The sequence below is a fragment of the Podarcis erhardii genome, assembly GCF_964252035.2.
Source record: "Podarcis erhardii genome assembly, chromosome: 4".
Classification (NCBI taxonomy): Eukaryota; Metazoa; Chordata; class Lepidosauria; order Squamata; family Lacertidae; genus Podarcis; species Podarcis erhardii.
Window position 1 is genome coordinate 10,297,886 of NC_138508.1, and position 14,483 is coordinate 10,312,368.

A 14,483-nucleotide genomic window follows, 5' to 3' on the forward strand; every position below is an offset into this window, starting at 1 on the left:
TATTATTATTATTATTATCATCACTATTATCATCATTATTAGTTCTTTCTCTGCCTCCAGAGCCCCCTGTCAATAAGCAGGCCCTCGCCCAGCTCTCCTTCCCCCTGCTCGGCCTATTATTAATTATTATTATTATTATTATTATTATTATTATTATTATTATCTTCCTCACTATTCTCATCACCCTGAGTTCTTTCAGTGCCTCTATTCTACCCTCCTCCTCCTCCTCCTCCTTCCCAGTCAGGAGGTCGACGGAGCGAGGCCTCGGTGGCCATTAGCCGTGCGGTCGGCGTAGGCGCGGCAGGCGCGGCGGAGTGCGTAGGCCTCAGCCCGCCGTCTCCATGGCGACGCGGAGGCCGGGCCCCGCTTTAGCGGCGGAGGAGGAGGAGGAGGAGGAGCAGGCCTCCTTCTCCTCCTGGCGAGGCGGGCCTCTCTCGCCGCCGCCGAGGGCGGGGCCAGCTCGGCGGACGGCCCATCCGGGGAGCGGCGGCCGCCCTCCTCCTTCTTTTTAACCCCGCCGCCCTCCTTCCCTCGAGCCCGCCGGCCGCCTCTCTCTCTCTCTCTCTCTCCCTCATCCCGCCCGGCGTCACGCAGCGCCATGGCTCCCGCCGGCGACCGCGAGGGCTACTGGGGGAAGCCCACCTCCACCCTGGACTGGTGCGAGGAGAACTACGTCGTCTCCCACTACATCGCCGAGTTCTGTGAGTCGACGCGGGTCGGCGCGTTCAGACGTGCGCGGCCTCCTTAACGCGCGGTGGGGGGGGGGGGAGAGGGATGGACGGCTCCGCTTCTTCCCCGACCTCCCCTCAAGGGTTGGGGGGTGGGAGGCGTGATTTGGGAAGGTCGTGAGCACCGCCCCCCTCCGGAAAATAATTAGGATTATTCTCATTCCCTTAACCGTAATTTTGGCCCCCGGGTCCTTAGGGATTAGAGGCGATTTCCAGATTATTATTTTTTTAAAAAAGAAAAACCTCTAAATGCGTAGATAGGGAAAACCATGGCTGCAAAAAACCACCATACGCGGGGATTTTGTTTTTATTTTATGAAATTCGCACGCCGCCCCTCATCCGAAGGTCACACGGGGCGGTTTGCAATGTAAGAATGCAAACATGAACTAGAGGGAAGTAGAATTCAAACCATGTGCATGTATATTATATATGCGCATATGTAAAAATCAGTTAAAACCGTACCAGTAATTGCAATGAACTGGCACAGCACCAGCCTATTATAATAATTTGTATGTATTTGCTGCATTTGCATCCTGCCCTTCCTCCCCCCCCCCCCCTTCCAGGGATCTCAAAAGTGTTTTTCCTTCTCTTCATTGCAAATTTGCCTTGGGCAAGGCAATTGTAAATAAATGAATCCCCGCAACATCCCTGCAAGGTAGGTTAGGCTGAGAGAAGGCGGCTGGTTTGAAGTCCCATCTTTCCCAGGTCCTAGTCTGACCCTCTGACTTCTGCACCACATTGGCTCTGACTGATTTAATAAAAACAAAACAAATTCCTTCCAGTAGCACCTTAAAGACCAACTAAGTCAGTTCTTGGTATGAGCTTTCGTGTGCATGCACACTTCTTCAGATACCAATTCTTCAGATGCATGCACACGAAAGCTCATACCAAGAACTGACTTAGTTGGTCTTTAAGGTGCTACTGGAAGGAATTTGTTTTGTTTTGACTATGGCAGACCAACACGGCTACCTATCTGTAACTGATTTAATAAAGTCACGCTGTGGCAGATCGTTGTGCCATGCATGCATTGCGCATGGGGAAGTAGCAAAAAGGGCCCTTTGCAAATTATTCTTCCCCTTTCAGTTAGGGTTATGTTAGATTATTAGGTTGGAGAGAGACCGCACAAAACACCTTGGTGCCTGATGGCTACCCCACTGTGGGTATCATAATTATATATTTATCCCAGGGAGGTTAATCGAGACGCGATTATTCCTAATTGAAAAATTGCCAACTGTTCTGTGATCCTTGGATGAAGGATCACAGGAATTGCCTCCCCCAGGGCTCAAGGTGGCTTACGGATAAACTAAGAACAGCTAAAACAATAGGAGGAGACATTAAGAAACAATTAAACATTGATGGATAGCAAATATATTAAAAACCTACAGATCATTACGATAAAAAACAGCACAGCGCCAGCACTTTCATTAAAAGCAGTCAGTTCCCAAAAGCCTGTTGGAATCAGAGGGTCTTCTTCTTTGACGATCACTTGTAGCCGAGTAAGATTGTCTTCCATAAACACGGTTTTAACCTTCCACTTAGCTCACCACACCTGGACGGAGCTTGTAGGGGGTGGAATAGGGATGCCTTTTTGCAGGTGTGAGGAACCTGTGTCGCTCCAGGTGTTGCTGAACTATGGTTGGCCCCTGGGACTGGTGGGGTTTGGGGAGTCCAGCAGCGCCTGAACACCACAAGTTCCCCACCTCAGACTTAGTGGTATCCTATGCAGATGGCCAAGGGGACGTTTTGGAAACGTTCTAAATCAGCCACCCCACCCTATAGAATTTGGCTGGGGTGTCCTGCCAGATAGTGGTGAGAGAAACATCTTACAGTGTATATTCTCCGCTGGTTTGCTTTTGTTTTAATACCCTGAATATCGAGTGCCACTTCACAGATAATATTTCAGGAAGGGAATGTTTTAAAGGGTGACACATCTTGTTTATCTGTTTTAGGTATCAATAGCTTGCCTTTTTTAATAAAAATAACAAAAATACTCTGGGTGACAAGTCACCATCTAAAGCATAAGCTAAAACACTATCAGACTTGTTGTTTTTGGCATCTGTCTGTCTCAAGAGACCGTGGAGTGCATGTCCAGGGGTGAAGTCAAACCGCTGTGTTAACAGCACCAAAATGATCTCCCTGGGGCACAAGTCTGGGCAGTGTCTCTGGAGGTCCTGGGCTGCTCAGATGACAGGAGCCCCCTCGTGGTCTCGCTGATGTGGTCCAAAGGAAAGCAGAGCAAGACATTTGGCACCAGCTTGGCTGCAGGAGTCGCCGGAAGGTGTACAAGGCGTGTCTTAGGGACTCTGGATTTGTGTAGGGTTTATTCCTTAGCCTTTTCTTCCCCCCCTAGGATATCCCGCAAGGCAGCAGAGGTTTAGGATCAGAGTTTTATTTCTCCTAGGTGGCCAACTTCACAGGTGGACGAGCCCCATCTGCCCCTCAATTCCCTCTACAGCACATGCAGAAACTGCCCTCTTGACGGTTGGACCCACTGTTAGTCTTGTCTGCTCAATCTGCCAGAGCCTGTTTTTGCATGCAAAGGAAGCCCTCGATGTACTGAGGGTTTGAGACCCATCCAATATCATCACTTGGTTTAACCTGCCATTGGAAGCCATTCCCAGGGTGTGACTGCTTTCGCCTGCTGACAGCTTCTAGACGCCTAATCAAAACTAATACCTGCTTAAAACCACCCAGAACCACAGCAACAACAACAAAAAACCCAGATTCCCAAAACCATTCTGAACAACGCACAGAAGAATGATGCGCTGGCAACATCCAGAGAATAGGATGCTGCCTCCAGCAGAGATCAGGATAGGTTAGAAAGGCGAGCACAGTCTGAGGTGGACCACTGCTGGACCACCAAATGCATAATGGTTTATTACAAACTTGAAAGTGAATGGCAAGGGTCGTCAGCACGGTGTCCTCATAATGTTGGATTACGAGTCCCATCATCATTGGCCATGCTGGCTGGAGCTGTTGGGAGGTGTAGTCCAATATGTGGAGGGCACCACATTAATGACCCCTGGTACAGGGCTTGTTCAGCTTTCTTAGTTTCCCCGTGACTCAATGCTGGTTTCATATCTTAGTTTATGATTTGCTTAACTGAGATTTGAGATTCTTGAAACTCAAGAATGCTGAATTTTGGGGACATTGGTCTGCTCCTGCCAGGCACCTTAGTTCTTAAATAAGGCTGTGCGCTTGAGGTCACTTGTTGCCACTTAGTTGTGATCTAACCGTTAGAGACCCCAAGGATCCCCATGGGACAAAACACTTTGTGATACTCTCTCGTGCTGTTGTGTGGTAGATGAGTCAGGCTTTCATAAGTCCCAGATGATATTCTGCAGCGGAGGCAAAATTCATTTCAGTGTCATTTATCGGAAGGATGTCTCGGGGGTATTTTCCAAAGGGCAAAGCAATGCTGTCCCTACATGCTCAAGAGCCTATGACTCTTTCGAACAGAGTGCTGGAGCAGATGGAAATTAGCATCTTCGTTTTAAGTGTTTGTCAACTTCATATGCATCCCTTCGCATTCCCCAAGGAAAGGATGTCATGGCAGCTAGTTGTCAAATAATGGTCAGGAATTCCCTTCAGGCTCACACACTCCCTCCTCTCCCCATGTGTGTGGATTCTCTCATCTCATGCCTGGTTTGTCCTAGTCAAAGTTTGCTGTTCTGCTCCAATTGGTCAAAACAAAATAAAAAAATTCCTTCCAGTAGCACCTTAAAGACCAACTGAGTTAGTTCTAGGTATGAGCTTTCGTGTGCATGCACACTTCTTCAGGTATCTGAAGAAGTGTGCATGCACACGAAAGCTCATACCTAGAACTAACTCAGTTGGTCTTTAAGGTGCTACTGGAAGGAATTTTTTTATTTTGTTTTGACCATGGCAGACCAACACAGCTACCTATCTGTAACTGCTCCAATTGGGGAAGCTTTGGTCCAGACTAACCAGGAATCGCCTCCAAACAGCGATGTGAAACAGTTTCAGCCGCAGAGGCAATTCCCAATATGCTGATTGCAGTTCACCTGATTTGGGCGATAGGATAGTTTATAATTTGAACAAGTAATAAAGTACACGATACCAGAGCCCTGTCTTTGTTAGTGCATTTCCTTAATCCTACTTAATCCCAGGGTGCAAGTCTTTAACCTGATGAACACGTCCTGCTTGTATGGTTCCCTTCTTAATTTTGCTTTTCCCCATCCCACTCTTTGCATAAATTCACTTCAAAAACTAAATGGATCCGTCCAGAGGCCAGGGCAGCCAACAGTCGCAACTATTAGGAGTCATTCAGGGGCCTCTGCACAGATTCCCTTAACACTATTGGAGGTTTTCAACATTCTTGAGTCCAAGGCTCCCTTGACCAACTATATTCTTTCTGCAGCTCCCCTGTGGAGAAATGCCCTCCGAGCCTCAAAAACCCAGCTATGTCACCCCTTGCCTGCAGAGCCAGCAGCCCCTCACCCCTTTTCAAACAATCTCCCCTGTGGAGTGTTCCCTCAGCCTCTCCTCTCCCCGCCCCTGGTCTCTAAGGGGGGCCCCCACCCCAAAGTGAGGTGCCTCTTCACATCGCCCCATAGGGGCCTGAGAAGATGCCCCCAGCCTCAGGGACCCGACAGAGACTGGCCAAAGATGAACATGAGGCAGCAGTGGCGGCAGCAGGTGCCATGGGCTTGCATAGTGGAAAGGCTCCCCTTTGGTGCCGGACACTCAGCTCCCAGGCAGGCATTGCACACAGCAAGCACAAGAACGCCAAGTGTGACACCTGTCTGCCCGGCGTCCCACTTGCCCATCCATTCCCAACAGCAAGAGCTGGGCTCCTTCACCCACTTGCTTGCTTACCCTGAAGCCGCTTCAGCTCCTGGCAACCAGCATCCCCTGGCCAGCTTCTGCAAGAAACAACTGCACAAGGCTTTGGGAGGCTGAGAGGCGAGAGGGCACCAGAAGAGGGAGAGAAGGAAGGAAAGAGGGATTGAGGCCAGAGTTGCCCGCGGCACCCCGACCATCATTCACGGCACTCCAGGGTGCCATGGTTGAAAGCCACTGGCGTACTGAATCACACCCTGCTTGGATACCACAGCTTTTTCAAGGAGAAAGGGCTTTGTTGAAAGTATGACGCAACTCTGATTTCATATTTAAGTACTGTGGAGTCTGTAACTCCTAGCGACTTGCATTTTAAGAATGGTATTCAGGGCCACATGTGGAAATTTCTTTACTGTGGAAGATAGGATCGGATGTATGGCAGCTGATTGTGGGAGCCCAAAACTGCTGTGCTCAGGGTAAAATTGGATTACCTGACACTGTGACATCAGATGATTGAGGAGTAGGTGGCCCTCTTAATTAAACTTGCCCCATGGGGGAGAAAAGAATCTGGAGCATTGGCCAGATTGGGATCGAGATCCTGTTCCCCACCCCTACCTTATAAGCACAACCTTCGCCCATAGTTACCTGGGGCAGTACAAGTTTGGGGTCACGCAGTAAACCTTTTTTTTTTTTTTCTCTCATGGTTGCCATTTACTGCTGTGTGTGTCTTGGTGGTAGGTGACCAGCAAAGTACTGTTTGCCCTCTGCCTCTTTATTGCTGGTTTATTTTAAAATATATAACCTGCCCTTTCAGTTTGCAGGGTGGCATACTATACCGTAATACTGGATTGGTGAGCATCCACCGTTAGCGATCTTCCAAGAGGGAGTAGAGATTTCTCTGCCTCTCCTACGTTAGAGCCGTTTCACCTTCACACATGTCCAACAAGTCATAATGCAAAAAGTGTTTTGCTTATTGCAATTTACGGCACAGATGGAATTGTTTAAAACACATAACATAGTCTCATTAATCCTTACAGAAAACCCTCCAATGTAGGCCAGCATTATAATTCTCATAGTGTGGAGGGTGGCATGCCTTTGGTCAGCTTCTGAGTTTGTGGTGTGGCTGAGGCCTCACACCCTTACTGTACAATCCTGTTTGTCTACTCAGAAGTAAGCCCCATTGGGTTCAATAAGACTTATTCCTGGTTACATTTGTACAGGATTGTTGCCATGCACTCTGTGCTGCACCACTTTGAACCCAAAGGGGTCCATGGACAAAAGCACACTTTGTTCTGGTCAAACAAGCAGTCAACATAAGAATTATGTACTCTTCTTATAATAGGTTACTAGCTGTAGTCTCATCAAGACCTGTAGCCTAGTTAATGCCAGTAAAGTCTCAAACCCTTTAATTGCTAAAGTGGAAGTCACAGCTACCCCGTAAAAAACAGCCACCTTCGTTACCAGACACAAAGACTGAAATCCAATGTGTGCAATATATAACTATAAATTATGTAAAAATCTTGCCTGCCGTTTCTGATCGGTTGCAGTCTAATAAGTAAATTAGTATAATGTAGCAATGGTGTTAGATGCCAGCCTTTATTTAAGAAATACTTGGACTATTTAATAAGTTGTATTTGCACCATCTTTTGAAAACAATCAGGGTCAGGGAATGCCCAGAGGACCTAAATTGCCATTTTGGGCTTCTTTGTGGCTCATTTTAATTCGTTTAGCAGTTCAAGCTGTGTCCATGCACAATTTTCAAACCCATTCCTAAAAAGGGACTTAAAATTCAGATTGAATGCTACCCTGTCCAGATTGAATTATTTTATTATTTCCTGTATCCAGATTTTACTTGCAGTTCTAATACAGAATTGAGACATGTAAATGAATTGAGACCAGGTGGAGTTGATTAAAGTTTAGAACAGCTGAATATTGGTGCAAATCCCTAGGGAACCTTTTGTGCAGTTTTGCCATTGTGGAAAGTAAAGTAGCTGTACAGGATCTGTGTTGCTAGACTCTTGCAGGTTAGCGGCTTCTCCCACAGTCCTGGAAACCACATCACAAGTTTTGGTCTGAATTGTCAGATCATTATTTCTACCATTCCCCTTTGCCCAACCATGGCCAACAGCCAAGGGAAAGCGTAGTCTGAACCAGCAGTCGTTCTTCATGAACAGTAAGGATTCTTGCATTCCCTCAGACTAGGTCAGTGGTTCCCAGACTTCTTTTCCCCATGGACTGCTTGAAAATTGGTGAGGGTCTTGGCAGACCACTTGCCTCTTGTGGCAATTGCAATGCGCTGTGCTAGATTGCTTTTGTTGCTTCTTTTGTTTCTTAAATATTGTATTTTATTGTAGAATTCATAGAATTCGAATTGCAATACAGTAGAATGCAATATAATAAAATAAGTAGTAAAATGCAGTTAAAAAATCCATATGAATGTGCCATCTTCAACTACGAACCCACACTGTGAAGCAATGAAACTTCAGACCACTGAGTAGGTGGGGGAGAGAGAGCGAGCAAGGCTGGAGGAGGAGATTTGCAGAACAGATGCTTGGAAAATCCAAGAAACCTTTAGTGAGGCTGCATCATCATAGCTTTAGCTAGAACCCCACACTACATACTGCAGAGGCGGCATTTGATCTGGTTTGCTAGTAAAAAGAGTAGGAGTATGGTTGCTGTAACCGCAGCTGTTGCATGCTTGCACGTGCCTGAATTCAGACCCTTTTTGGCTGGGGAAATTTTGACCCCTGCCCTACTCTCTGAAGGCTGTTCCACTCAACAGAGTGTTATTGTTCTGGGGATTCAAAGCCGACATGCCATTCTGCTGGTAAAATGACAGCGTTGGGTCTTTGTGACTCAGCCGCACAAGTCTGTCCTAGAATAATCTGGGCTGATGTCACTTGGCATTTACAGAGATCTGAGCAGGTACATGGAGAATAAACGTTGAGCAATTCAAGCATCCCAAGTCTGAAGAGTTAGGTGTGTTAGAGATGCTATCAGGTGCAAGAAGAACAATTACACCCAATAATTCTTATAAGGACTCAAATGTGAAATGCTTGATCTTCTGATAAAAATACGCAACCTGTCGTTAAAATCAGCCTCCTTGTTAGAGGCCTTGAAATTGGCCAGTGTAACAGCAGTCCCTAAAAAGATACTCAGGGGGGCCAAATTGATGAAAATGACACATCTGTTAACATCTGTCTTGGGAAGGCATTATTTAAACTTGAGATATTCAACGTATAGAACAGGGTTTCTGAGCCACATCCTTCACTCGCCCAGCTTCACATTTTCCTCAAGTGTTTTGCCTGACTGAAGCACTTTCTTACGCAGTTTGTGGAGTGGTTAGAGGGTCAGACTAGGACCTGTGAGACCCGGGTTCAAATCCCCCACTCAGCCACCAGTAAACTCCGTAGGTGACCCTGGACCAGTCACAGTCTCCCAGCCTAACCCACCTCACAGAGGATAAAATGGGTAGGAGGAGAGCCACGTACAGTGGTACCTCGGGTTACATACGCTTCAAGTTACATACGCTTCAGGTTTCAGACTCCACTAGCCCAGAAATATTACCTCGGGTTAAGAACTTTGCTTCAGGATGAGAACAGAAATTGTGCTCCGGCCATGCAGCGGCAGCAGGAGGCCCCATTAGCAAAAGTGGTGCTTCAGGTTAAGAACAGTTTCAAGTTAAGAACGGACCTCCGGAAAGAATTAAGTACTTAACCCGAGGTATCACTGTATGCTGCTTTGAATTCCTTAGAGGAAAAGTGGGTTTAAATACAACAGTAAATATTGTGATAATGTCTCTTGCTTGCCTGAGTGAAGGGAGGTGTGTGTTGAAACTTCTGGTTTTTGTGTGGCTGGAATGTAGCCCACTGTACAAAGCCCATTGCTCTACCCATTTCCCCCCTTTGGCTGGCCCCATGCACCACTGGTATACGTGACCCTGCAAAATATTCCCAGCCCCTGATAGAGAAGAAGAAGCGTTGCTGAGGACGGATGAGCATGGCTTCTGCAGAGGGAAGCCTTGCCTTTCCAAGCTTTTAGAATTAATTCCGCATGTCAGCAAGTGTGTGGTCAGGGGTCAGCAACCTTTTTCAGCCGTGGGCCCGTCCACCGTTCCTCAGACCATGTGGGGGGCCGGACTATATTGTGGAAAAGGAAAAAAAAGAACGAATTCCTATGCCCCCCAAATAACCCAGAGACGCATTTTAAATAAAAGCTCACATTCTGCTCATGTAAAAACACCAGGCAGGCCCCACAAATAACCCAGAGATGCATTTTATATAAAAGCACACATTCTACTCATGTGAAAACACCAGGCAGGCCCCACAAATAACCCAGAGATGCATTTTAAATAAAAGCACACATTCTACTCATGTGAAAACACCAGGCAGGCCCCACAAATAACCCAGAGATGCGTTTTAAATAAAAGAACACATTCTACTCATTTAAAAACACCAGGCAGGCCCCACAAATAACCCAGAGATGCGTTTTAAATAAAAGCACACATTCTACTCATGTAAAAACACCAGGCAGGCCCCACAAATAACCCAGAGAAGCATTTTAAATAAAGGCACACATTCTACTCATGTGAAAACACGCTGATTCCCGGACTGCCCGCAGGCTGGATTGAGAAGGCGATTGGCCAGGATCCGGCCCCTGGGCCTTAGGTTGCCTACCCCTGAGTGTAGATGGAGCAACTCATTAGACATGGCATTTCAGAGGATTCTGGCCGAGTCTGTCACCAAAGCCTTCTGAGTAAGCTTGTAAATCATGGGATAAAAGGACGGGTCTTTTCTTGTAAGTAAGGGGTTAACCAACAGGAAGCAGAGGGTATGGATAAACAGGCAGATTTTACAATGGAAGGAAGTAGAGAGCAAGGTCTCCCAAGGATTACATTGAGACCATTTATTTGGTATCAAGTTGGAAACGAGTGGCAAGGTAGCAAGGTTTGGTTTCAGGATGGGGAAACTCAAGCTGACTGGACATCTCCAAAAGCATCTCTCCAAACTGGGTGAATGGGCAACATGATAACAAATAGGGTTCAATGTAAGAGAGTTCAGAAGTGATGTGCATAGCAGTAAAGATAGCTGTGTGTGTGTGTGTGTGTGTGTGTGTGTGTGTGTGTGTGTGTATCGGGTGTATATATATATATATTGGGTGTGAACTGGTTGTGATTACCTAGGAAATAATTTTTTGGGCTTCTCATTGATATCTCACCGCTCCACAAACAGCAACTTCAGCGAAAAGAATTGCTAAGAAAGGGACTGAAAATAAACTTTCAGTATAATTCTGCCTCTGTGAATTAGCTTCATTTGGAATGTTTTATGTAGTTACGGTTGCCTCGTCTCACTTAGGGTGATACAGAGCTGGAAAAGATGCAGAACAGGGATAACCAAAGGATTCTGAACCGTGTCCTCAAGAGGAAAGGCTAAACTTAGCATTTGGGGCTTTTAGTTTAGAGGGGGGAAATGACAGATATGGGGACGTGACAGACTGCATGGTGTAGGAAAAAGTCTCTTGTGAACATCCAGTGAAATTGCTGGTTGAACAAAAGAAGATTCTTCACACAGTGCATAATTAACTTACGGAACTGATGCTGTGGGATGTTGTGCTGGGTGTTACGTTCGACAGCTTTAGAAAAGGGGATTCATAGAGAATGATCCATCATTTGCCATCAGCCATGGCATTTAATTAACCTATGGCTATTGTTGTGGGAGGGTGGAGAATTTTGCATTCATGCCCTGCTTTGGGGCTTCCCGAAAACAGCTGGCTAGGCACTGCTGGAAGCAGGATTCTGGACTAGATTCTCCCTTGGCCATTCAGCACTCCTCTTTATCTCTCTCTGTGGCCACTGTTCCTTTGGTTCCTCTTCATCCTGGAAGGCATTTCTTCCCCCACACTATTATCAGCTGGACTGCAGTTCTTTGTTTTAATTCCTCTTGCTTTCAGCAATCTACCCTATGGAGGGTTAGTCAGGAAGCATTATGTTCTGTGTCCGATTGATATACTGGGAGAACCTTGAATGGGCAAAAACTCCGTCACCCGTGCTGGAATCTGTCCAAGGTACAACGCGGGAGTTAAGATCGTGCCCTTGTGGTTTTCAGCCTGCGGCATTTTCTAAACCCAAGGTTAGAACTCTGGGTACTGTCAGAAGGAAGACGTACTGTCCAGTTAGTTGTTGTTTAGTATCTGGGGAGGTGCACGAATATCATTCAGAATAATTCCTAAAAATAGTTCTAGCTCTTGGGCTCTTCAGCACCATGTAAACATAGTTTACGGTCCAGTGTTAAAAACTCTAGCATTGCGAGAATGTTCCTAATTCTTGAGAAGTAACATCATGTGTTTGGATATCAGTACTTCAGATTCCAGAGTACTAACTTCAAGGTTTTAGCTGCCTTTTTGCTTTCCTCCCCCTCCTTTTTTCCTTTCCAGCTTCATTAAATTATTTTTGTTGTTGTTGTTGTTTAGTCATTTAGTCGTGTCTGACTCTTCATGACCCCATGGACCAGAACACACCAGGCACTCCTGTCTTCCACTGCCTCCCGCAGTTTGGTCAAACTCATGCTGGTAGCTTCGAGAACACTGTCCAACCATCTCGTCCTCTGTCGTCCCCTTCTCCTTGTGCCCTCCATCTTTCCCAGCATCAGGGTCTTTTCCAGGGAGTCTTCTCTTCTCATGCGGTGGCCAAAGTATTGGAGCCTCAGCTTCAGGATCTGTCCTTCCAGTGAGCACTCAGGGCTGATTTCCTTCAGAATGGATCGGTTTGATCTTCTTGCAGTCCATGGGACTCTCAAGAGTCTACTCCAGCACCATAATTCAAAAGCATTAATTCTTCAGCGACCAGCCTTCTTTATGGTCCAGCTCTCACTTCCATACATCACTACTGGGAAAACCATAGCTTTAACTATACGGACCTTTGTCGGCAAGGTGATTTTAAATTTTGCTAAATCTATTACACTCATTCACCTGTTGCTTTATTAATTACTATTTTGCTTTGGTTTTTCTTCCATTCCCTGTTTAAAAAGGCAAGAAAGCCCTTGTATCATCATCTCAAAGGTCCAGCTTGTCAGCTTCGAAGACCTTTGACATGCCATGAGGGCAGACACCCTCTCCTCCTATTTGCCTCCCAGCAGCTGGCATTTGGTGGCATACAGCCTCTGGACCTTTGTGTGCTTTTATATTTATTTCAGATCTTTATAACCAGCAGTTCTGAGGGAGGCTTGCAGGATAAAAACAAGTTAAACTAAACAAGAGCGAAATGGCTAATACAGTAGCATTTGATGCAGAGATCATCTTCTGGCAGCAAATCCAGTAAATTAAATACATATCATGTGCACATGTGTGGAGTCTAGGCATTCCATAGCATTTCCTGCTAAAATATCGACTTATTTAGTGTCCAATGCCATTTCCATTCATATTTTAGTAGATTAAACACTTCAGTAAGGCATGCCGCTAGTTTCAACCAACCTGCTTTTGAATATTCTGTCTGCAGCTAAAAGCATGGTGTCCATATCCTGATTCTGAAGGCGATGTGACCCAGCTATGGCCAAGCTTTTTGCAGGTGCCCTGTGGGTCACACAGCCAACGTAGGAGTGTCTGGCACTCACGCTTGCGTCTGTGCCTTGGGATCCTTTTCCCTCTTGTCTTCTGAGACAGGGAGCCTTTAGCGAAGTGGTATCCTGAAGGTATAAAAGGGACGCGGGTGGCACTGTGGGTTAAACCACAGAGCCTAGGGCCTGCCAATCAGAAGGTTGGCGGTTCGAATCCGCGCTACGGGGTGAGCTCCCGTTGCTCGGTCCCTGCTCCTGCCAACCTAGCAGTTCGAAAGCACAAAGTGCAAGTAGATAAATAGGTACCACTCTGGCGGGAAGGTAAACGGCGTTTCCGTGCGCTGCTCTGGTTCACCAGCAGCGGCTTAGTCATGCTGGCCACATGCTGTACACCGGCTCCCTCGGCTAATAAAGCGAGATGAGCGCCGCAACCCCAGAGTTGATCACTACTCGACCTAATGGTCAGGGGTCCCTTTACCTTTATCCTGAAGGTCCCGGGTTCAATAGCTGGCGTCTCCAGAAGGATCTTGGGTTTGGGAAACAACTGCCGTCTTCTGCATTCTCAGTAACGCGCATGCAGGGAAAAGAGAACGACGGCAAGAATATGAGGGAGATTGCCGGCTCCTTTCCACCCCACCCAAACCACAAGAAGGGAAATCAGCTGTTGGCTTATTCTGGGGGCATTATTGCAATGTTGTCTTTTTTTAATTAAGATGAAGCAGCACTTTCTCTTTCTCCTGCTCCTGCTGCTGCTGCTGTTTGTGTTGATTGCGATCAGTCCACCTCAGCTCTGCCAGCCATCCTCAGATATACAGTGGTACCTCGGGTTAAGAACTTAATTCGTTCTGGAGGTCCATTCTTAACCTGAAGCTGTTCTTAACCTGAAGCACCACTTTAGCTAATGGGGCCTCCCGTTGCCGCTGCATGGCCGGAGCATGATTTCTGTTCTCATCCTGAAGCAAAGTTCTTAACCTGAGGTACTATTTCTGAGTTAGCGGAGTATGTAACCTGAAGCGTATGTAACCCAAGGTACCACTGTACGTGCGCCCCCATTCCTCATTCACAAAATGTAGCGCTGATTTCCTAAGGCAGTGAACATTCATGTGGATGTGCCAGGTTTTAAAATGGTTCTCTGCACTATTTCACTAAGGTCAGAGAGTGGAAATCTTAAAATTAGAATAAGGAAAGGGGAGGAGGAAAAGGAGAAGGGAAGGTGAGACGGCTGCTATGGATATGGTACACTTTTGCTGGCTTCTTGGCACTAGTGAAGGGAACTGAAGGGAGACAGCAGGTTCGAAAGCGTGTGCTAACCCAAGGAATAGTGGCACGTGGGTGGCTTGGAGTAAAGAACTGCTTGCCTTCTCTATCCACCTTAGAAATCCTGGGTGGCGAATTGGCAGCACCT

The 14,483-nt window shown here is 46.6% G+C and overlaps 1 protein-coding gene across 2 annotated transcripts in view; it reads left to right on the forward strand.

The window, feature by feature from the left end:
* Positions 1 to 383: 383 nt before the first annotated feature.
* Positions 384 to 14,483, forward strand: part of ACER3 (alkaline ceramidase 3) — a 50,853-nt gene continuing 36,753 nt past the window's right edge. The window contains exon 1 of one of the 2 annotated variants that reach the window (XM_081860747.1): positions 384 to 701. In XM_081860747.1, coding sequence (XP_081716873.1) covers positions 599 to 701 — 103 coding nt within the window. In that variant the 5' untranslated portion in view covers positions 384 to 598. The remainder of the gene's footprint in view (positions 702 to 14,483) is intronic. The other variant, XM_081860746.1, reaches the window with a different exon arrangement.